At 31.7% G+C, this 25,620-nt stretch overlaps 1 protein-coding gene across 1 annotated transcript; it reads right to left on the bottom strand.

Annotated features, from left to right (window-relative positions):
• Positions 1 to 1,679: 1,679 nt before the first annotated feature.
• Positions 1,680 to 23,081, bottom strand: LOC145252477 (large ribosomal subunit protein eL18-like). Its single transcript, XM_080111900.1, has 6 exons — positions 22,977 to 23,081; positions 22,765 to 22,851; positions 8,658 to 8,864; positions 2,848 to 2,971; positions 2,664 to 2,733; positions 1,680 to 1,847 (listed from the first exon to the last, which is right to left on the bottom strand). Exons 1-6 carry the CDS (start codon positions 22,977 to 22,979, stop codon positions 1,772 to 1,774), a joined length of 567 nt encoding a protein of 188 aa, XP_079968026.1. The 5' UTR covers positions 22,980 to 23,081; the 3' UTR covers positions 1,680 to 1,771.
• Positions 23,082 to 25,620: the final 2,539 nt, after the last annotated feature.

Raw genomic sequence — 25,620 nt, 5'->3', positions numbered from 1 at the left:
AAATATAAATTACCAAACATGCCAGAGTGGTATTTGCATATTAATTTTTTTCGGATTATTTTTCTCATCTTTATTGGTTGTTTTTCACGTTTCGGCCAACTATTCCTCTGGTTTTCGTCAGATGGTAACCGCGATGGATAGGAACTCTAAATCTCCTAACTGCATTCTCAGTAATCACTGCCATCCGTAGTTGTCGTCTAACCAAGTTTTGGTTGGCCAATGGGATTGAAACCGCTATCTTCAGACAATGCTCATATGGAACCGTAGAAATTCAACGTATCAACTGCATTATGGGCCCTGATGGGCGATGAAGGTTGGATTCTTTCATCTTATAAATCCATGTTTATTTATTATCTGATCTTCCATAGTCGGGTCCGTACAGATTGGTATATATATTATTCCTTATTGGAATTCATTTTTGAGATGAGCATTATATATATATATATATATATATATATATATATATATATATATATAAATTTATTTTTTTATTTCGGACTATTATTATCTTTATTGGTTGTTGTTTTTCACGTTTCGGCCAACTATTCCTCTGGTCTTCGTTTACTTGGCCAAAACGTGGTGAGATGACAACTACGGATGGCAGTGATTGCTGAGAATGCAGTTAGGAGATTCAGAGTTCCTATCTGTCGCAGTTACCACCTGATGAAGGCCAGAAGAATAGTTGAATAGCGAAAATGATCGATAGAGTAAACTTATTTTGGACGAATACTGTTTCAAATATAAACAAGTAGTGATGACAAAGCAGAGGATTTCTAACTATAAATTCACGTACAACAACAATAAAAAAAAAAAAAAAAAGGCTATGGTTTGCTATGTGCACTTCAGCAACGTAGCAAATTTTATGGTGCAATTGTGGGAAAAAAAAACAATGAAAACTAGAGAAACTATTAGAGGAAAACTCTAAAATGAATTTTAGAAACTTGTTCAATTTCTCCAACTTCAAATTTTTTCATGAAAAATAGAAATTTCGACACTTATACAGTTTAGTCAAGACATTAAAAAAATTTCACCTAATTTCATCAAGTTTTTATTTTACGAAAAAAAAATTTGTTATGATACTGAACAACAGGTTTGATGTTTAGGAAGAACAGCTAATAATAAAGATGAGGAGGGAGTGTCAGCGCTTTAACTGGAGTTATCTCCCTTTGGCGAGTTCAACAAATTTTGTAATCGCTGACTTTAACGCGCTCTCATAAAATTGTTTTTTCTGCTGTAAAATAAAAACTCGATCAAATTAAATGAAATTTTTTTCCGGAGATCTTCAGTCCAAAACAGATACGTACAATATACCCCCCCCCTCCGATATTTTCATTTTTAATGTCTTGATTAAACTGTACAAATACCGAAATTTCACCTATTGCGGTAAAAATCTTGATTTTGCATTTAAATAACTATTCCTCACTAAACAACTGTGTGATTATATGAAGTACTGTTTGATACTTTTGAGACAAATTAAATTTATTAGGACATAGAATAGCATCAAATGTGATGTGAAAAACATTTTTAATTAAGCGTTTCCCCGAAGGCTGTATATAGTTGCAAGTCCTGACCTTACAAACCATCGACACTCCATTTACAAGTTGGATAATTTTATTTTCAGATTTTTTTTTTTTTAAATCTAAGAAAATCGTAAATTTTTAAAATAAAACAAAAAACAATTTTGATTTTTTTATACAGATGGCATTTATTGCCAGTTAAATTTTCCGAGAAAAGAGATGAAATCTCGTTCTTGAATCCAGGAAAAAAGTCTTTAGTTCTTGTAACCTGTGCTCTTTCGGCGTCCTCTGGCCCGTTCAAATTTACGGCCTTTAGATCGTACATAGGGCCTGGAGAGAGAGAGAGAGAAAAAAAAAAAAAAAAAAAAAAAAAAAAAAAAAAAAAAAAAAAAAAAAAAAAAAATTTAATCAAGAAATCTAAATGAAATAGTCTTTACATTTAAAATTGACCGGATTGGCAAATTCATTTCAATCAAAAACAAGTTAAACTTTGTAATACAATTGAAACTATCAAAATTAAAATCTAGCCCAAATCTAAGACATCTTCCACCTGTAACATGACTTCTTACATATATTAAATATTAACCGAATATGTACTGTAAAGTGAATGCTTCTGAAAAACCCTGAATTTGCTTTAAGGCGAAATATTTTGAACTTTTTACATTATATAAAGTTTGAAACTCCAAAACGAATGAGTTTAAATCTCTACTGGTGCAAGCTGATTTTTTTTTGTAAAAATATATAAAAGTTTACAAGCAAAAAATATGAAATCAATCCATTTGCATGTGTGACAATGGAAATGCTACTTTTGAACTGAAAAATCAATTAACACCTACAACTATGAATATGAAAAAATGAAGAGTCAGCAATAACCAGAAAAATATCCCATGATTCTTTTATTTGGAGGGAGGAAGTAACTTGAACCTCTCACTCACATGTCTAGCTTTCAAAAAAAAAAAAAAAAAAAAAAAAAAAAAAAAAAAAAAAAAAGGGGGGGGGGGTGGGGGTGGGGGGGGAGTTTAGCATTGTGCAAAATGAACTGTCATTATTTAAAATATTCCCCTTTCTTGCCACTAGTACTGAATTAACTGGGATTTTTTGAATCTTTAGTTTATAAAGGAAGAGTGAGAGTTGTTAGATACTTACTTTGTATGACTGTGGGGAACACCAGGAGCTGGACCAAAGTGTCTGTACACTTTACGGGCCTTACGGCGACCTGAAATGAACAAAATATGATTCAGATGTTATTACACATTTCGAGTATAAATAATGCATTCAATAAAAAGATGTCATTTGAAATAATTTTCAGTTTACAAAAAACTTAAACTACCTTGCATAAGGATGGTGTTGTTTCCCTTGGGGGCCTTGATGGCCAATTGATCAAAAGACAGGATCTCGCCTCCACTCTTCAGAACACGACCACGGGCTCGCTCTGTCATACGCAGGGCACAGATCTACAACAATTCAAGTAACAAGATAAAATTTGTGTGAATAAAAAAAATTCATACTGTCAGAGATTATATATATATATATATATATATATATATATATAGAGAGAGAGAGAGAGAGAGAGAGAGAGAGAGAGAGAGAAATTTCTCTCTAAGAAAAGTGTCATAACTAATACACTGAGATTAATGATGGAAAATATATTTTGTCTGCAAAAAATGATAAATTTGTCAATTGATTAGTACTTTAAAGTTGAAAAAAAAAAAAAAAAAAAAAAAAAAACGTCAAGAAAAAATGATTTGTAGACAGCCTTATTAAAATCAACTGATTTATAGATTTACAAAATTGAGTTTTCTAATTTGTATTGTTAAATTATGTAAGCAAAACATTAACACCAGAATTGCTAAGCAGATTCCAATCAAATAATAGACTGCTCAGTGGATTGGCAATTACAATCAGAAAATTGAGTCAGAGCCACGGAAGTTGAAGATTTTCATCATTGCAGTCAAAATTTCATAACGAGTTTAACTCTGGATTTTTATTTGTTAATCAAAATAAGCATGAAGAAATATGTTCAAATTCATAACTATTTTACATAAAAAACAAACTTATATCAAATATAAAAATTAAACTGAGATCATGATATATTTAGAACTTTCATTTTTTTAATATTAAAAATTCTGAGGTTTACAAATGTCATATTTTATATTAAAAATTATAAGCATACTTTAAGGATATGCTGCAAAATTAACAGAACCAAGGGAAATGAGATACAATAATAGAAAGCTTAATTTTTCATTTTGTGAATTTGATGCCATAATCAAAAATAAAAATCTTGAAATCTAAGGTTCTACCAACTGAGCTATTTGGATTTTCTTGTAAATAGCTAAAAGCAAATTATTTTCACAATTTCTCAGTTGTGGAAAAATATACAACCGGAGGAAGCATATTTTTGCTAGTTTAATAAAATTTTTTAAAAGCCAGTGCTTTAAAATTGCAACAAAATTGTTTATAAGAATTTGTAGATATTTGTCTCCAGTCAGTTGATTGATCCTGCCTGAGTTGTTCTCAGAAAATGTCAAAAATATTAGCCATCATCATTTGGAGACAAAACTGCATAGTTAGCAATGAAACCATTTATGCATCAAGTCAAAATTAATTTTTTTAATAATTTAAATACTATTTCAACCAAAAAGAGGGTCCTGATGTAGAATTTGCTGGTCATCTTTTACATCATAACATCCAGTTTCTAAAAATTCCCAAAAGTCCTGTTAATATATTCATACAACGGAATTAGATTAATAATGAGGCGTCAATTGATTAAAAGATCTTTATTAATAGTTTATTTTCACACGCACCTATCAAATTCAGTTCAACGTTCATATTACATACTAGCACAATCTAGAAATGGATTGCCAAGCCAGCCATATACACACACACTAGAAAATACCCCCCATCCCATCCTTGTCACATTTTTTGTTAACCTGTGAAGATCGGGTAAATAAACATTGTATATTGATTCCTAAAAGAGGAGGTAGTGATAGAAAGTAATCAAGGAATGATGATTTCATGGGGAACCAATTATACATATGAATTTCAGTACACAAGAGATATGTATGAAAAATAAAAATTTATGGCGGTCTTGTGGTGACAAACTATTCTAAAAGTATAGACATTTTTATATTTAGAAACAACGGACGAACCCCACCCTTTTTAATGGGGTTTTTGCTTCCTTGTAAAAATTTTGCCATATAGCAAATAAATTCAAAGTATAAGATACTTTCATCAGAGTGACATACTTTACTATTGATGAAAATATTGTGCACACACACATATAAAAATGACAATTCAAAATCACAACCAGAAGTGATTTGTAAAATCAATATGCAAATTAAGATCTAAATGGGTCTGAAATGTACAAATATATACATACATATACAGTTTTACATAAGCAAAATGTTGCTACACATAAGCATGGTTCGGTCAGCCAGTTATAACTTGACCGAAACATGCTCATGAATGTGTAGCGACATTAATTCTTATGTACAAATAAAAAGTATATCTTGCCCTCCTTTGATATTGAGCATTCTTTTATAAATCTTTATCAATCGATTGAGAATCTTTATCAATCGATTGAGAATCTTTATCAATCGATTGAGAATCTTTATCAATCGATTGAGAATCTTTATCAATCGATTGAGAATCTTTATCAATCGATTGAGAATCTTTATCAATCGATTGAGAATCTTTATCAATCGATTGAGAATCTTTATCAATTGATTGAGAAGAAGAAAAAAAAATTTGGTAAACAGCTGGTATTAATTTTTAAGAATAAAAATTAAATATGTTGACGGACAAAAGAAAAACATTAAAAACAAATAGATGGAACTGTTTTTCTTAAAATTTGCTCAGTGGATTGGCAAGTTCCATTCAGGAAAAATCAGAAATGGAAGTTTGTTTCATCATAGCAAATCAAGTTGATCACTCAAAAAATAGATTATTGAAGACAAAGTTTTGTGGGATATCAATTCTTGCAGGTGATTCAATGCAAAACAGTTATTTTACCAAAAGGTTTAAAAAAAAAAAAAAAAAAAATCTATAAAAGTAAACAATTACATTCATGCAGATATTCTACACGATTTATATTTGTATAAAAAGTTAATAGTAAACACAAACCTATTTCAATATATAGGTATGTATGCATATATTTGTTTAAGTTTGCCTACAAAACTGTCAGATTTTGGCCTACAGACATGAAACTTAATATATAGAGTATTCGAACACATGCAAAACTTTATATTTGGGTTTTGGCCAGGGAAAATCGATCAAAAGTGTGAAAATTTAAAATGAAATTGGTTAGGTGAAAGTTGAACGGTGGCATTACGAATATGCATATGTAACGTAATAGTTACTGGTTCACGTTTTAATTTTGAGCCTTGCAGCAAACAGGTCTTCAAAGCTCAGGCATTAATGCGAAAGAAAAAAGTAAATTTTAAGCTAAACACTTTGGTTTGGATTCTCGGTGGCACACAAAAAAAAAAAACAAATCATTACTATAAATTATCTCTGCAAATTATTAACCTGTAATTTTTTACATATAAAAATGTACTTGTATTAAAGTGCAAATGATGTTACGTTTCACAAAAACAGTTACGTTTTCACAAAAACAAAAAAACTTTTGCATCTATTCACATAAATAAAATTAACATGAAACGTATATATTTTCTATTATTTCATGTACAAAATATGAAAGTATAAATATTTCTATATTTAAAAATAAAGATAACTTCGGCCTTCGATTACAATTTCTAGGCATACGTCTCCAGTCAGTTGATTGATCCTGCCTGAAGTTGTTCTCAGAAAATGTCAAACTAAGATCAGCCATCATCATTTGGAGACAGATAAAGATTAAAAAAATCTCAAAGACTAATGAGAAAGTACATAAGTAAAAGCTTTAATATTTGAAGGAAATTATTTTAATATTTACAGTTTTAGTGAGTTATGCAAACTGGTTATTTCTATATAAAACACGTATAATTTAGACAATTTTATTTTCCATCAACTTTTTATACTTTTCAAATCTCAATTTAATAAATCAAAACCATAAGGATTCAAATCACTTCTAAATTTAAATTTCTTCATAGCAACTCTTATATCGAAAAACTAGTTCAATTTTGAACATTTTATTACGTTTGTTTAGAAATTAGGAAAAAAAGTATTGAAGTTTGAAAGTCACTTTGACCTGGGAAGATAAAAAAAAAAAAAAAAAAAAGCTAAATGGATCTTTAGTAAACAGCTGGTATTAATTTTTAAGAATAAAAGTTAAATATGTTGACGGACAAAAGAAAAACATTAAAAACAAATAGATGGAACTGTTTTTCTTAAAATTTGCTCAGTGGATTGGCAAGTTCCATTCAGGAAAAATCAGAAATGGAAGTTTGTTTCATCATAGCAAATCAAGTTGATCACTCAAAAAATAGATTATTGAAGACAAAGTTTTGTGGGATATCAATTCTTGCAGGTGATTCAATGCAAAACAGTTATTTTACCAAAAGGTTTCAAAAGCACTATTTTCCTTATTTCCATTACTGGACTGATCCGGCTTAAATTTTTCATGGATTTTTCATATAAAATGCATTAGGAATTACTATTGCAAAAATCATCTAGTTGGCATAAAGCATTAATTCTAAGTTAACATTCGTAAACATTTGGTTCTGCATTTATACATGTCCGGCTTAAAAAAAAAAAAAAAAAAAAAAAAAAAAAAAAAAAAAAAATCACCTTCAGTCTGCTTGGTAAACAAATATTGCTATTTACTGGCGGCCAAGCTTGCTTTTATATATTTATATAACTTTTTACAAATCATTTTGTAAGGAACAAAATTTTCTGACATTTTTCAGTTGTTGGTTAAATATAAACAAGATTTGGAGAATTACATTTTTTTTTAAATAAATGATTTTAAGATGAAGTGTAGTATCGCAATGTACAAATCTTTTTATAACTTTTTTTCTATCAAAACTTTGCTATTTGCTTACTTCTCCACAGGGGCAAAACTAGAAGCTTTAAAAATAGCTCTAGAAAAAAAAGAAAAAAAAATTTTTTTTTTTTTTTTAAATTATTATTGATTATCAGGACGCTGGTCTTTACTGTCAGCTGGAAATGAAGGACAGAAGTAATTTTTATCAAAATGACAATGTTTTTATATCTTATAACGTTTATTGTATTATTGTGTGTAAAATTGGTATATTTAGGCAGCATTTCCCCCATTCATTTTTAAATTTTGATTTTCCGTATAATCATTTTTGTATCAAAATCAAAAAGTAATAAATTCCATAGTTGTTGCTGTCATGAGCAATTTCGATTCGTCCACGGATCATCAGGTGTTGAAGCATCATATTACAACCCTTTAACCCACCATAAATGATATTGCATTTGAGAAAAGCAGTAACATTCTAAAATGTCTTGCGTAAATTGTATTGGAAGGACTGTTAATGGTGTCCACGAGCTTGTTGATTTTAATACTCAAATTTTTAATCGACTATATATTTTAACTCATCGGCGTTTATTGTATATTTTAGTTTTCACTTAATTCTCACTTTTGCTCCTTCGGACTTTTACTTCAACAACTGATGATTCGTGGACGAATCGAAACCGCTTGTGACAACAACAATTGTGGAACTTTTAATATTTTTTATACAAAAAAGATTATACGAAAAGTCAAAAAACAATCATAAAGCAAAGTGTCTCCGTTGCATTTTATATTTGTGTGTGTGTACACACACCGAAAGCTGTTCTTAACATTAGGAGGTTGGTGTGTTTATAATATGCTGGGGCATGTAAAAAAAAAAAAAAAAAAAAAAAAAAAAAATCATTACTATAAATTGGGTCCATTATAATATACGAAATCTGCATTAATCAAAATATATGCAAATATATTTTACAACCAGGTAATGCTGGGGCGACCTGTTAGTATTAACACAAAATTTAGTTTAAGATTTATTGCAATATTTGTTTACACTACAAGTTGGTCAGAGATCTTTTCCCTATTTTATCTTTAAAACTAAGCAAATTAAATATGAAGCGAGACGCTATTTTTTGCCATGTCTTATAAAGAGACAATTCACTGTTAGAGAAAAATAATTTAAAATCATCCATTACAAAGAAATGTTAGATTCATGAAAAGTGTTGTCGTACCTTCATTTTGGGCATGTCAAACATTCTGATATCATCCGTGACAGTTCCAACTACAACAGCAATCTTGTCTTCACGGCCATGTCTCTTCATGTGCCTGACAACTCTTGACAATGGAATTGGAGGCCGGTTAGTTCGGCTCATAAAAAGGCGTTTCAATACCACCTTGTTGAACATAGAGTTGGTCCTTCTGGCCAAGAAGCGGTAAAGCTGAAATCACATGAAAACACATTAAAAAAGTCAAGACGAATAAGAATAAAGTTTCAGGTTTCTATATTATAATAACGAAAAACTATTGAATTTTAAGTAAATTACAGAAAATAATTATTTATGAAAGAAAAAATCTTATGATTTGAATGGGAGCGTTACCAGGGGAGGTAATTACGTTTGCAATTTCTTACAAATGTAATCAGTTAAAGTTATTAAAAGAAAAAAAAAAAAAAAAAGTTTTAATTTTGTCTGCCACATATTGCGTTTTAATTGAGTTACTCCCCTTTTGCCTCCATCACATCCTCTATATTTGTTCCCTATTGGAACTTTTCATAATTGTTTTTCTGCCTCATTTTTTTTCTATAATTTTTGAATATGTTACTATTTGCAACCTGATAACTACATAGGCAACATTTGTTCTACTTGAAACAAAATCTTATATGGAAGCACCAAAAGTATACTAATATCATAAATGTAAAAAATAAAAACTGAGCTGCTCAGCAGATTGGCAATTACAATCAGAGTGAGTCAGAGCCACGGAAGTTGAAAATTTTCATCATTGCAGTCAGAATTTCAAGTTAGTGATATCTAGTCTTTAATTGCCGAGCTTAAAATTTGAATGATAGAAGAAAAGTGAATGGAATTTTTTTAAAGTCACGCAACTGATCTAACTGGGTTTGCTTGGTCGACTTTAACAAGATTTCACTTTCACAGAAAAATACATCTTTCAATAGTATTCATGCCTATATTTTTATTTCATTAACTATTCGATTAATAGTAAATAAAATTCAATAGCCAATTCTCACATTGATGGTAAAAAAAGAAAAAAAAAGTTGTCTTAAAATGTAAACATAACTGAACTGCTCAGCGGATTGGCAATTACAATCAGAGAATGAATCAGAGCCACGGAAGTTGAAGATTTTCATCATTGCAGTCAGTAAAAATGTTAGCATTTATTTTATTAAAAATTTTGATCAAATAAGAAATTGGTTTCTTGGAAATATTTTATAAATGCTATTTTAGAATAGAATCATTTTTTTTTCCCCCAAAATCTCTGGCCTTGGAGAGAGAAGACTAAAACTTGCTATGGTTTCAAATGATCTGAAATAACAGCAAGGGAAGACTTGATTCCAAATATTTCTCATGCTATATCTCCCCTCTTATGGAAATGGGGTACGATTATGAATTTCTTCAGTATCAAATAATCCTTATACACTAAAATTTACTTATACACACACACACACACACACACACACACACGTAGCCAAATTGAATATAGAAATGCTCATATCTTTGGTTCTTGGGACGAAGCTACATGAAAATTTGCAGGCTCTGAAGATTATAATACTATTCTAAGGTTAAAATTTTGTGACAATTGGTAAAAACCAATAAAATATTCCCACATTTGTACATAGTGTCCTAGCAGACTAGCTCCAGTTTTGTTGCTTTAGGATGAATTTTGCTTAGGGTTCTTTCTTGCTTGGTTGTCTCCCCTTTGGCTTTGCCAGACCACTAACACGGAAAAGTTGGTTAATTTTTTGAAGTTCTGATATTCATCTGTTAGCTCAGACTGTAACAAATAAGGCATGAGTGCGAAATGTTTTTATTTCAATTCCACCTGATGGCACTCCAGTCATTAAAAAAAAATGAAATTACTATATATTGGGTACAGTATCGAGAATTGGATGAAATCTCCATAAACTAAAATATATTAAGCATAGTTTACAACCGAGCAATGCAAGGTAGCCTGCTAACAATATATATTAGACACAGAAAACCGTTTCCCAGAAAATGTTTTTTCTAGAGAATTTTTTGAAAATCTTATTTAACATTTCAATATCAGAATCCACAACTATTGAACACGACGCCATATTAGTAATAAAATACTTGTTTACAGCATCAAAATACTTAATAGATTTAAACCCCAAACGTTCAGCATGTCAATCTTAAACCCTGCCACCACATTTCAAACTATCTATTCAATAATCATTAGAAATTAAAAAACATGAAACCAGGTTTATTCTTTAAAAGGGACACTTTACTAACTTCTAATAGAAATCATCAAAACTGAACTGCTCAGTGGATTGGCAATTACAATCAGAAAATTAAGTCAGAGCCACGGAAGTTGAAGATTTTCATCATTGCAGTCAGAATTTCAAGTTAAAATTACACAAACCTATTTTGTTTTAATTTAATTAAGGTGTGAATTGCTTAAATCTTTAAGATTAAAAATAGAGTTTCCATTTGTGAAGGTGGTAAGTTTAAATATGGAAAAAACCCAGCTCTAGAGTAGGAAAATAAAAATTGCATCTGTCTACGGACAGAAGAGCCCACGGTTAATGTGAATGGATGGGGGTTCCAAGATCCCGCCTCGCTCTTAGTTCAGGGAAGAGGTGGGTTATGCCACTTTGATTAACCTGTAGGTATAGAAAGTTTCCGGTATTCAACCACATGGTCACGCTAAAAGGCATAAAAAATATGGCTACCGATTGTCCATGGCTACCAATGTGTTACCAACTGTCCATATATGTCCTAAAGAGAAAGAACAATTCTCCATTTCAATAATAACTATTATAATTGCACATCAGGATAATTTAATCTAACAAAATATAGTAAGTGAACTAGTTTTTGAACTGTTTTCTACCGGAGAAAGATTTTTTTTTTTTTTTTTTTTTTTTAAAATTTAAAATACTCCAAAAATATTTTTCAGTCAGTTCTTTTAAATAAACTTTTCAGAGTATTTCCAAATATTTTTAATTTAGCATTTTTCACGGCAGTTTTTATTTTTATTTTATTAACGATCGGTGAATTTCCAATATTTTAGCACCGGGCGTAATTTATTTCTTTGAAATATATTTAAAACTTTCAAGTTTTTGCTTTTTATAACATTTTAACTGTAATTTAAATGACGGGTTTGTTTTACTATACATAGATTCGAAAAAGTTGTCAAACGTAAATGTTATCAAAGACAACATAAGTTACTTTTCTACCAAACTGGATAAATTTTGGTGTTTTTATTTACTGTAAAGTGTTCATTCGTCTCGAAAAACAGTGTTTACCGATGTATTTAAAAAAAAGCAAACGACGGCATGCTTGCTGTTGCATACGGTATGTTTGGGAAAACAAGTTTAAAAAAAAAAAAAAAAAAAATTATACAAAATACTGCTAGAAACTTGCTCTATGTTACTGTGACATAGGCGGACATATATTCGATGGGGTTCTAAGAGTATTTTGTACAATTTGTTTGAACTCATTTTTCCAAACTTACCAAGTTCAATAGCAAGCTAGCCGACATTTCTTTTTAAAATATATTGATAAACATTGTATGATTTTCGAAGCGATTACACATTTTAAAGTGAGTAAAACCACTAAAAACCTTTCCAGATAGGTAGAAAAGTAACTTATTTTGCCTTTATTTGGTATACATTTCATTTTTCGAATCTATGTGTACAGTAATACAAGCGCAAAATTTAATTTAACTTAGAAATAATATTTAAAATACACGTGCATACACTGCACAAGCACCCTTATTTATTATAATAGTAATAAAAAACAGGTGTACCTATTTACAATGCCTCCCCACGGGACAGAGTTAGACACCAGGGTCATTTTTTTAACGTGGAGAAAAGGTACAAATATAAAAATTGTCTCAATCGTGAAGGATTTCTCCTCCACTGAGAACAAGAAACAGAAGTGCCACATCTGAACAGATACTACACTTTGATCTTGGCCAAAAAGCCAAGCCACTAGATGACATCGACTGACACCACACCAACTAGTTGTGAAGGGTCAGGGAGGATGGAAAGACAGAGGTGGGAGAGTACTAACCAAATCTCCACTGGAAGTGTGCAGTTCAAATCTGGTAATTGGGGAGGCATTTTATCACCCAAACCCCAGGAAACACCAATGGCCGATGCCAACGAGAAATCAGTGACAATGGCTGTTGCGATAACATGCAATCATCTGTACAAGTGGTCAAGAGGTGGTTAGTTTTTGTTTTACGGCATATCAACCCTTTTCAGGTTATTTAATGCCAAATCCAAAGATTGAAGAAATTTTTTTTAATAGAATATATTTGTTTTCAAGTCTGTTTCTATTTAACCCATAGTTGGGACCCTAACAGGTACTACCACTCTGGGTCAGAGTGGACCTGGGAGCAATGGCAATTAAAGGGTGGCTCCACACTCCCCAAAGTCTGGAGCCTCACCACTGGATATAGTTTAAGGTCATATTCAGGACCAGGTAAAGAGGCGGAGAACACTGGAAATCTGGGGAGACTTGTCACTTGCTCTCCAGGGAACACCACAGGTTACTCCCAGTGAGCGATCACTGACGCTACACATTTTGATGAAAAACAGGGGGGAGGGGGAATGGACATAGAAGAACAGAAAACCAAAACTTTAAATATAATTTCTGTATTTAAAATACTTATTTAAATATTTCAACATATAATCTTGTGGGCAAAATTCAGCTTCCCAATGAGGGGCACTCTGGCTAGGAACAAAAATAATCTCAGTTATGAAAGATTTCTCCACCGACAGAAGGACAGAAAAGGTAAACTGTAGCATCAAAACAGATACTACACTTTGATCTTGTTCTGAAGGCCAAAAAATGTGTTTAATGTTTCTTTAATTGTTTGTTCTCTAAATTCACAATTCAGTTTTATCAGTATTAAATCATATATTGCTTTAAAATTACTTATTTTACTGAGGAGGAGGAGGGGGGGGCACCCGCCTTTGCCCGAGTGCTTGTAGGCATGTGTGTGAGGTTGGGGAGAAGAAGGATAATTAACCCCGTTTAAGTAAAAATAAAATAAAATAAAAACAGCGATTTAAGGGGGGTAAGTTTAAACCTGGAGGTTTGTGGCATATAGACTGAGCCTGAACATCTGCGCTACGGCGACATTACCAATGTAAGAGTGATTAAAAAGTGAATGTCAAACATCAGCAGTTTTTAATGAGGTTAAATTGTTTAATCCGGGATAGTTGACTGACGTTTACATCCAGTTCGAATCATAGTGAAAAGTGAAAGCAACACGCGACGATCGAAAAATGTTGAATATTTAACTTCTTAAAGTCGGGCAAATTAAATAGATGGGCGACACCCGTTGTTAAAACATACATACGATTTAATATAAAGTTTTAAGGAGCGAGCCCCGCAAGAAGGCGGCAGAAAAAAGTCTTTCGCGGACATACAGAAAAAGCGAATACCCATTTTTTTTTTTTTTTTTTAAATTACATTTTCACCCCAAACAAGGTAAATTGCCACTTTGGTGTAGGGGGCTACTATCAGGGGCAACAACTACGGGGGTACTATGTAGGGATTTGGGCAGCAAGATGTCGGTTCACGTTACACTTGAACTTCTGAACGTCAGTACTGTTGGGGAAGCAGGGACCTGGAATGGAACTCCAGAGTCTAGCGGTTCTGGGGAAGAAACTATTGGAGTAAAAGGATCTTTTACATCTAGAGATCTCTACAGTGTGGGGGTGGGATTTAGTAGCCTGTCGGGTTTGTCGAGTGTGCTCACGTCGTGGGGGCACAAGTGATTGCAGTTCATCAGAGCATTCACCACTAAAATACTTGTAGAAAAGGCAGAGGGATGCAACATTTCGTCGATGGGACAGAGGCTGAAGCTTAGATGCCAGTTCTGGGCCTATCAGGTTTGCGACTTTTGAACCTTGTCGAGGAGCGAGAGACTAGTAGCAGATGCACCAGCTAAAATGTGACAGCAATACTCCATACAGGGCGAATGGTGGCCTTATAGAGGTACAGGATACTTTCGGGTGTTAGTAGTTGTCTAGCACGGTAGAGAGAGCCCACCTTTCTTGCAGCGGCCCTGGCAATGCCTTCAATGTAATTGTTCCAACTCATGTTTCCTGATGTACTCTCAGATAATGAGTTGTTGGCCATTGCAATAGGTGGGAGAGAGGGTTTCTTGTAATTATTGAATGAAACTTGTTTTGGTCTTGGCGGCATTGAACGTGACCAACTATTTTGGTCCCCCATTTTACTACAAATTGGAGGTCTTCCTCTAGTGTTTCTGCCATTTCTTTAGAAATGTGTTCATTCGTCTTCCTGTCGTGCCTGCCATAGTCTAGTGTCATCAGCATATATACCCATCTCAGAGGCAATTTTGTCGGGGAGGTCATTTATGAATATCAGGAACAGTAGAGGTCCAAGGATAGAACCCTGGGGCACCCCCGCATTTATATCATTGTTTAGATGTACGACCGTCGTGGACAACCTGGATCTTATCTAAGAAGGATTTAATTACGTTAAGTATTCTACCAGTGATACCGTATGATCTAATTTTCCTGAGGAGACCCTCATGCCATACCCTGTCAAAAGCCTTAAATATATCTAGAGCTACCGCTCTTCCCTCCCCCTACATTTTCGCTTTTATATTTATAGATATTCAGTTCAGTTTCAGTATTAATCGAACCGCGTTCCCTTTTTAAAAAAATCTTTTATTGCTCTTTCAAATGGCCTTCATATAGTACTGACAGTCCGACAAATCTTACATTGCCTGCAGACATTTTTCAGTTAACAGGTCTTCTTACTCTTGGTGGCTGTGGTTACGTCATAACTGGTGTCAAGGCAAAAAAATAAAAACGTTTTAACATTATATGAAAAGTAACTAACCTCGTGGAACTTTTTAAAGAATATTCTTTGAATTGTTTAATTGTAAAAATGCTAAATTTTTTGAACCGTCGCATTTAAAAAAAATTTGAAATTTTACTTTAAATTCTAATTCTTAAATGTTGTCTATAGAAATAAATGCTCGAAAATTCTTGGAACTGCTTCTTTAATTCTTTTTCTGTTGTTCAAAGTTAACGACACCAGTCACAGAGTATGACGTTACCCACCTTTCCTCCCCAACTCAGAACGAGGCTAGATCTTGGGACCCCATCTGTTCACACTAACCGAGCCCACTTTGGAATACAAAAAATAAATATGTTAAGATATTTGGAATTTTATAATTCTGTTTAAGAAAATTTGGTGCTAGTGCACTTACTGATCCACGCTATTTTTTAAATCTTATTTCCAAGTTTAATTAAAGTTAAAAAAAAAAAAAAAAAGAAAAAAAAAAATCAATTGTAAGATTAAAGTATAGAATAGTTACAAAACATCCTCCCCTCCCCATGTTTAAGAACGGCTTTTTAAATAAAATTTCAGCACCGAAAATTTATATCCACATGAATGTGGTTACATAAATGTTGAGTTAGACATTACTTTTTATCTGAAAATTTAAAACCTTCAAAATCACATCACGACAAAAAACAAAAAAACAAAAAAAAAAAAAACGGAAATATGGTTATAAAAAAATGTGCACGGTACGTTACTTTTCAACCTACCTGGTTATGTTGTGTTTTATCATTTCAAAATGCAGGTAGCATCGACCAATTAAGCGAGAACTGAGACAGGAAAGTAGTGATAATCGCTCAAAAATTTAAAATACCGGTAGATAAATAGGTGGGTGAGCCGTCACAAAGTATTCAGAGTTAAATAAGTTTGATTTCAACACAACCTGGTTTATTTAGAAACAAAAACTTAATACAAAATGCAACCTGATTATGGATTAATTATTTAAAAAAATAAAAACTGAGCTGCTCAGCGGATTGGCAATTACAATCAAAGAATGAATCAGAGCCACGGAAGTTGAAGATTTTCATCATTGCAGTCAGAATTTCAAATGAAAAAGTGAAATCTAATTTTTCATTAAAATTATTTAAGGTTAGAAAATTTCATCATGCAACTGACTAGGACGTATGGTTGTTTTTAACAATTTCATTTTCACAGAATTAAATTGTTACTTGCATTTGTGGCTTTATTGTGATTAGATTGACGCAAAACACATCAAGTTGTTAATATGATAGTGTCAAGTTTGTTTTTTAACTCGTTAAAAACATAACTGTGCAGCCATGACAGTTACAATCAAAGGAGTCAAAAGTTCAAAAATTTGTCATTGCATTCGGTTAAAATTATATCTTTATTTGAAAATATTTTCATCCCCGAAATAATCAGTATCTGAATCAGACTATTTTAAGGAAAAATACCCCCCCCCCCTCAACGAGAGTACCGATTTTAGAAAGTGGAAAAGCAATATTAAGCAAGGCATTTGGCTATTTGCTTCAGCAAAAAAGTTGAGCATCAGATGGGTATCTATGAGGACAATGGTTTTGATTCAACCATTGTATTTGAAAATACTAATCGTTAACAGACTGAATCAGAAGTATAAAAGTTTTTTTTTAGCATTGCAGAGTTTCATGGATGGAATTTCAATTTATTTTCCTAGGCAACGCCGAGATGCAGTACAGCTAGTTAAGTAACTAAAGGAACGGGGACGATACCCTGGATAGTGAATGATTATCCACATATGTATAAGTTTCACCCTTGCGGAAGCATCAGTGTGGCGATGTCATGATTGGAACTCCAAGCACGTATGTAAACATACACAATGCTACAAATCGGTGTTGGAAAAATCTGACTTGAAAGAAATTGAAGTTTCATGCTGTCACTGACTGTGAGCCACTTGAGAATTTACAAGTTATATTCATTTTAGACAACGGTCTTTCTCGTCGGTAGCTTTTTTTTTTTTTTTTGCGTCCTTGATCAGAACGTTTTTTTTTATTTGATTGAAAAAAGATGTTCGTTCATTTTGTAAATTTGCTGTCCGATGGACCGGTTATAGTAAACTCAAAATACGGAGTTGATTTTTCTTTGAAAGAAAAAAATCAACTAGTGTTTAGAATTTGTTCAAACTAACGCCTAGCATTTAAGATCAAAAAATATTTTATGAAAATGAATAAAAAGTTAATTTCTAGTCATTTGTCTCCAGTCAGTTGATTGATCCTGCCTTGAGTTGTTATCAGAAATTATCAAAAATCAGCCATCATCATTTGGAAACAAATGGACAAAATTATTTTTTTTTTTTACATTCGGTTTGAAAAACGAGTAATGTTGAAGACTGCCGGCGAACAAGAAAAGAGGGCTGCAATGTCTTTGAGGACTCAATATTCACTTCAAAATAAGTGAAAACAAAATGGTGTTAGAAACCCACTCAAATGTCACTAACATTAATTGGGTGGATTTCTAACACTATTGTCTTATTTTGAAGTGATTACCAGGTCTCCGAAGACATCACGGCCATCTTTTGTTTGCCAGCAGCCTTCAACATTACTTGTTTTTCGAACCGAATAAACATTTTACATTAAATAAAAACACTAAAGACTTATCCAGTTAGGTAGAAAAGTAATTTATCTTGCCTTTGATAACATTTGTTATATTTGTTTTTGACAACTTTTTCGAATCTATGTGCATAGTAAAAACAAACCAAATTTTTTATTTTCGTTAAAATAAAATAAAAATTTAATACTTTTTTAAATACTTCAAAAGTTTTTTTCGTTAATTCAGTTTATTTAATTTGTTTTTAATTAACATTGTTTCATTGTAAAAGGTTTACTTTGTGTACATCAAGTTTATTTTGTTAACATTGTTATATTTAAGTTCGTTGATTAACTTTTTTGTTGAAATTTCCAGGACTTTCACCCAGCGCTTGCAGGTATAGTAGTCGTATTTTATTTTTTATTTTACTGCTTGAGCAATTTCTGGGACTAACCTCATTCAGGCATAGTTTGATCGCCAACTAGTTTCCTTTTCGTAAACTGCTTCAGCAATTTCTTGAACTCCGCTACAGTAATCGTGTAATTATTTTTTTTATTTAATATTCTTTCATGGTTCTGATTATTTCAGCGTCCCAAATTATACCTTGCAAAATATGCTTATTTTACTGTCTATACTGGTTATCGCCCTTAGATTTAAGTATCCGTTGACATAAGCGCCTCTTAACTTACGTCCATGGACGACATCGACAAATCTAAAGAGTTGGAATGATTTTAGAGTTAAAATTTTATTGCACGAGAGAGCTACAGATTCAAGCTGGAGACAATGTTGATAAGAGGGTGGAGTTTAAGGAGAAAAAAATTGTGTTGGCATTTTTTTTTTTTTTAATGAGGAATCTTTTCGATAAGAAATAAATTTAACCATGTAAATATAATATTGGATCAGTTTATCTCGTGTTTACACATGAAATAACCGCATTTTTATTCTCGCAATAAACTCAGCGTTTTTTCCACGTGGCCACGGCGTACCAAAGTTCACTTAATGTAATAAAACTGAAAATTATAATATACAAAGCATTAAATCTGATAATTAAAAATAAAAATGTAAACACGAGCGGATTAAGTAGCACCAGTTCGAACGGTTACTTTGAAAATTAAAAACTCAACTTAAAGTGTCTTGTGTATTTACTACGCAATGTATTTCCTATAAACAATCCAGGGGAGATAACCTATCGAATTATCTCCCTTAGATTCATTTTGAAATTAATCTTTTTTAAGGAAATAAAAACGTTCAATTTAACTATAGTGACTAAATTTTTTTTTTTTTCCACGCCGATTTCGTTTAGTAATCGTTCGAAGAAAGTCTTTACCAATGCATTGGAAAATTAAAAATGGCGCCGGACTGTTGAACACGTTAAGTTTGGGAAAATGAGTTTATAAAATACTATACAAAATACTGTTAGAAACTCGCTCAATATGTTACCGTGACATTCGATGGGGGTTTTAACAGTATTTCGTAGTTTTTTTTTTTTTTTTTAACTCATTTTCCCAAACTTAACGTGTTCAGAATCCGGCGCCATTTTAAATTTTCCAATACATCGATGAAGACTTTCGAGCTGAATAAACATTTTACATTAAATAAAAACACGAAAAAATTATCCAATTAGGTAGAAAAGTAACTTATCTTGCTTTTGATAACAATTATTCGTTATATATTTGTTTTGACAACTTTTTCGAATTTCTTAATTATCAGTGGAAACTTGAAAACTAAGTACAAAGTTTTTTTTTTAAGTTTTATGCGTAACATTTTAAAGATGAAAAATTTCGGGGGAAACAAGCCAACAAACGAAAAAGTGGTAAATCTACGCATATCCATCAGTATTTATTGGTATCCGTGCTGAAATAACGTTATTTAAAAAGCCATTCTTAACATGGGGAGAGGCGGGTGTTTTATACATATTCTATACTTTAACCTTACAATTGAATAAAAAAACTTTAGACTTGGAAATACAATTTAAAAAAAAATAGCGCGGATCAGTAAGTACACTAGAGCACCTATTTATTGAAGTTTAGAATCATTGTTGACACGTGTTTTATCTACTACCACTTTAAGGCATGAATTTTAACTGCAAAACATTCCTTAATATTAACGTCGATCCATATACGACGACTCGTCAACCAACACGTGTCATTTTTGCGTACAAAAAATCATTTTTTACTATAAATTTTCGAGTAATCTTGCATCAAGTGATTCATTTTCCATTATTCGAATGAATTTCTTTCAGCCGAGATAATTAGAGTGAAATCAGTTTTGGCATTATTATAACTAAAATTAATTTTATCGTGCTCTTTTGGGCGCTGTTTTACAATTTGTCATTGTGCAGAGGGTGACAACGCACTAAAAGATTCGTTCATCTCATAATTTACGACGCTCGATGCAGCGATATTTTTCCATTAAATCCAAACAAAGCTGCGATGATTTTTCATTAGAATCTGTGTACAGTAATACAAACCACGCGGGGTTTGTATTACAACACAGATTCGAAAAAAGGTGTCAAAAAACAAATGTTCTCAACTACTTTTCTACCTAACTGGATAAGAGTTTAGGGGTTTGTATTACTGTACATAGATTCGAAAAAGTCAAAAAACAAATATATAACAAATAAATTTTATCAAAGGCAAGATAAGTTACTTTTCTACCAAACTTAATACATTTGTGTTTTTATTCAATGTAACATGTTTATTCAGCTCGAAAAACATGCAGTGTTTACTGTTTAGCGATGTATTGGAAAATTCAAAATGGCGCCCGACACTCTCTTTAACATAGTAAGTTTGAGAAAAGGTGTTATAAATAATAAACTAGACAAAATACTATTAAAAAAAAAAAAAAAAAAAAAAAAAAAAAAAAAAAAAAACACCAAATATATGTCAACTTATGTCACGGTAACATTGAGCGAACATCTAACAGTATTTTGTCTAGTTTATTATTTATAACATCTTTTCCTGAACTTACTGTGGGCGCCATTTTGAATTTTCCAATACATCGGTAAACACTGTATACTTTTCGAGTTTGAATAAACATGTTACATTGAATAAAAACGTGAAAAATATATCCAGTTAGGTAGAAAAGTAACTTATCTTGCCTTTGATAACTTGTTATATATTTGTTGTTTTGACAACTTTTTCGAATCTGTGTACAGTAATACAAACCCGTTTTTAGAGTTTTGTTAATGTAACAATATTCCTTTAGCTCGAAGTAGTCTTTACCGATGTATTGGAAAATTTATAATGGAGCTGGACTCTCTACTGAACACGGTAAGTTTTGGAACACAAGTTAAAAATAGCTATACAAAATGGTTAGAAATTCGCTCGGTACTACCTACGCAAACGTTTGGGTATTTTTTTTTTTTTTTTTTTTTTAGTTTACCGACCCCTCAGCATTCAACTTTAATTTGTCGACTTTTAAAGGTTTTCGGGTACGTTGAGAACGAATATCGCATTCATTTTTTGTGCAAATAAGACATTCAGTACCCAACGTAATCACTATTCTGCCTCTTTTTTTCCTAAATGGGAAAAAAGATGGCCGCCAGCAAAAACAATAGTGATTACGTTGGACACTGAATGTCTTCAAACATGCATAACTACTTGTTTGCGCAAAAAATGAATGCGATATTCGTTCTCAACGTACCAGAAAACCTTTAAAAGTCGACAAATTAAGGTGAATGCTGAGGGGGTCGGTAATACCCAAACGTTTACGTAGGGTCCACACTCCTTATCAAGTACCATTCGCTCAATATGTTACCGTGACATAGGCTGACATATTCGTAGAGTTTTGAGCAGTATTTTGTATAGTTTTTATTTTTAACTCATTTTCCCAAACTAACCGTGTTTAACAGAGTCCGGCGCCATTTTAAATTTTCCAATACATCGGTAAACAGTTTTGAGTTCAATAAAGATGTTACATTAAAAACACTAAAAAAATTATCCAGTTAGGTAGAAAAGTTAGTTATCTTGCCTTTAATAATATTTATTTTTTTTTTTTACAACTTTTTCGAATCTATGTGTATAGAAACCCAGACCGCGTTACATTACTACATAAAACATGGGGAAAGGTTCCAAACTAATCGCCGGCCCTCATTAATGCGATATTCGTTTTCAGCACATCCCAAAACTCTTAGAAAACAAGTTTTTCTTTTTAAGGTAGTTTTTATGTTGGTATACCCGTATTTCAACGTTTTACACAATTATTGAATGCAACCAAGTTTTGTGATCATGTTAAACTATGATCACACTTACAAAATAAACCCCATGTGGTTAGACAAAAGACTTAACCACAAAATATTACATAAAAATAATTTTAAAAAATTAAGTTATTGGTAACTATGCATTTATTATACCACGTTGAAATAACTTTAAAAAGCCATTCTTAACACGGAGAGGGTGTTTAACTATTTTGTGCTTTCATCTAACAGTTCAATAAAAAAAAAAAAAAATCACAACTTGAAAATACTAAATAAATATTGCGGTACAATAAGTGCGTAAGCGCCAAGTTACTTATTTAAAAGACAAATCAAATCACATTTCGGGAGGAAAATTTCGGTCTTTAAAAATACAACCTCGTGGCCATTTTGGATCCAAATGAAAATTAAAGCAAAAACGAATTCACATTAAATCGTAACTATTTTTTAAAGATATTAAAAAAAAAAAAAAAAACGTACGAATTTAAATATTTAATTCCAGAAAAGAAAAAAAAAAGAAAATAAAACGTGATCACTTACCTTCACCAGTAGACGCAAATATATATCATTGCTTTTAGGAGCAGTTCTCCTAACTTTTCTCTCGAATCGGTGGCAAATATCGATACCCTATATCGAGAAAATGTTGATAGCATCATTAGATTTCGTGAAAGATGAATTGTTTTAAAAAATTAACAATAGGTTTTAAGGATTACAAGCGATTTTAGCAGATGAACGAAATCGACGTTACTCACCATCTTGGATATCCACGGAAAAGAACGACTGATGCACGCTGGGTAATAAAGGGCACGTAACTCTTTCCGCTTCCGGTCGAGATTACTTGCTCGCGCACCCAGAAATCATAAATGTTATTTAGATATGCATTTATTTATATTTGAAAAAAACTTTTTTTATATAAAATTTATTATAAAATATTTTTTTATTAAAATATCGAACAGACTAATTTTATTGCTCAAAAATGTTTTACCGAATGGAGATCAATAATATCGAAAAGAAAAAAATATTTTCTTTCAATTTTTATTAATATTTAGGAATTTTTAGAATTAGGAATTTTTAGAATTCAACTTAATTAAAAAAAATTAAAACAGCTTAAAATGTTTGATGTATGTACTCGTCAAAGAACAGAAATGTCATATTCCAAAAATTACGTAAATTGTATAGGTAGTTTTTTTTTTTATAAAGAAAAAAAAAACGAATTTAAGCGATTAATGTAAAATCATTAGCATTACGAGGTTGATCTTGCCAGTTTGAATTATTGTGGAGTTATCTGCCATTGTTTTTTTTTTCAAGATGGTGATGCTAGACAGCACGTTTAGCATACTCATAAAATTTGATTTTCTAAGTTAAAACTAAAACAACTTGATGAATTTACGTAATTTTTGGAATATGAAATTTTTGTTGCATGATAGGTGCGTACATCATACAGACTTTTCAATATATTTTATATTTATTATTATTATTTAGGTTGAACTCTGGACTTGCACCAATATTTATTATGTACATTGATTTCCAACGTAGAACAAAGCAAATATTTTGTTATTTTTGTCACTTTTTCATGTTTTATCATCTTAGAGCTAGATTTTGTTTTACTGTTTTCATTTATCTGTTGTTTGTGTAGCAAAAGTTTTTTTTGCTAATATACACTATGGAAGCAAAAATACACAACCAGAGGGAGCATATTTTTGCTACTTTTAATCACATATTTTTGCTAGTATATATTGTGAATGAACATATACTACGCTGCCCACAAAGGAAACAGTCTCAACAACAGAACAGATACTACCTCTCCAAGGAAGCAATAATGCCTGGGAGGATGATGCTATGACAACAGAATGGATACTACACTATCCTATGCCTTCTCTCAAATGAAAAGGTAATCCTTAGGTGTGGTGTCATGATCACCACACAAAAAAGGAGGAGATAATGCCTCAGAGGATGGTATCACAATGAAGGAACACATGCTATACGACTGCCTCCCCCAAAGATGTAATGCTGGGAAGATAGTCTTACGAGAACACAACAAATACTACACCACCCATCTAATCCTAACCCACTTACTATAAAAATTGCTTCAAAGTATGGTACAATAAAAACAATAGCTATTTCCTTACCTCCAACCTTGAATTGATCATCGAAAGATAGTTAATATTAGCTGGAGATAGAGCATTGACAGATAATAATGTATTTTTTCGACAAGACAGACAGTTACCAAATCTCCATTATATATATATATATATATATATATATATATATATATATATATATATATATAAAAATAAAAGTGAACGTGTCTGTGTGTCTGTGTACATTTCCCTACGCAATAACTCTGTCAATTTTAAGCCTAGAGATTCGAAATTTGATACACTTTGATACTGAGATTTGGGAAAATCGATGTGATTGGTTTTTGAACAGAAATTTGGCGATTAAGGGGTCAAAGTTAAACGATTTGACCTTTGAGAACTTTACCAAACTCCTCCTACAATTTTGGGTCTAAACACATGAAATTTTAGCTATAGGTTCCTTGGACATGGATCTAACTTAATAACTTGATTTGAGCCAAAAACAATAAATGTTAAGGGGTCAAAACAGGGGTCAAATTTAAAAATAATTGACTTCATCGGTCTCTTCCAAATTACTCAGACAATTTCTGGTCTAAATATTTGAACTTTTACATAAAGGGTATTCAGAGATAGGGCAAGCTTTTTCATCGGTTTGGGTAGAAAAATTTTAGTTACCAATATATAAATGTATGTATGTATGTATGTTTGCATGTCTGCCTTAAACTTTTAATAAAGGTGACGGATTTTACCAAGATCAGTATCGTTTTGAAGTTTGACCTTTCATACGACAAATATCGAAAAATTGGCTAAAAACATTAATATCTTCCCCTTTAACTAGCCACTTTTCTACAGGGGGGTCACTTTTTTCACCAATATTTTTGAAAGTTATCCTCTCCTTTAGATTGTCTAGCCTTAATTTTAACAAATGTCACTTCCGGTTTGGCGGTGGTTGTAACAGCATAAACGTTAGGTTTTTACCCCGTTCTTTTCCTCCTTTATGGTACATTCCTCCTTGCTAGTACATATATATATATATATATATATATATATATATATATATATATATATATATATATATAGATAGATAGATAGATAATCTTCAGAATAAAATTATCTAACAATCAACTGGTATGGAAACCTGTGATTATAAGTTTTACAAAATATTATTGGCAGTAATAGGCTATAAGTACTATCCCATCTAAATAAAAATTACTCGATATACAAAATAGAGAAAATAAATCAAATTTTAGTCATGCAATAAATTTAAAAATTTATGACGTGAAATGTTTAAACTTCAAATAAAAAGATTTTTATTATT

Source organism: Euprymna scolopes, chromosome 29, assembly GCF_053919585.1.
Source record: "Euprymna scolopes isolate OS-2025 chromosome 29, ASM5391958v1, whole genome shotgun sequence".
NCBI classification, from domain to species: Eukaryota; Metazoa; Mollusca; class Cephalopoda; order Sepiida; family Sepiolidae; genus Euprymna; species Euprymna scolopes.
Note: the sequence above shows the minus strand (reverse complement) of the source record. Positions and strands in the feature narration are given on the sequence as shown.

Coding starts and splice junctions, on each gene's coding strand:
- LOC145252477 (XM_080111900.1), bottom strand. Junction 2,972..8,657: donor TTGACATGCCCAAAATGAAG/GTACGACAACAC, acceptor GAATTGTTGTAG/ATCTGTGCCCTGCGTATGAC. Junction 2,734..2,847: donor CAACACCATCCTTATGCAAG/GTAGTTTAAGTT, acceptor TGTTCATTTCAG/GTCGCCGTAAGGCCCGTAAA.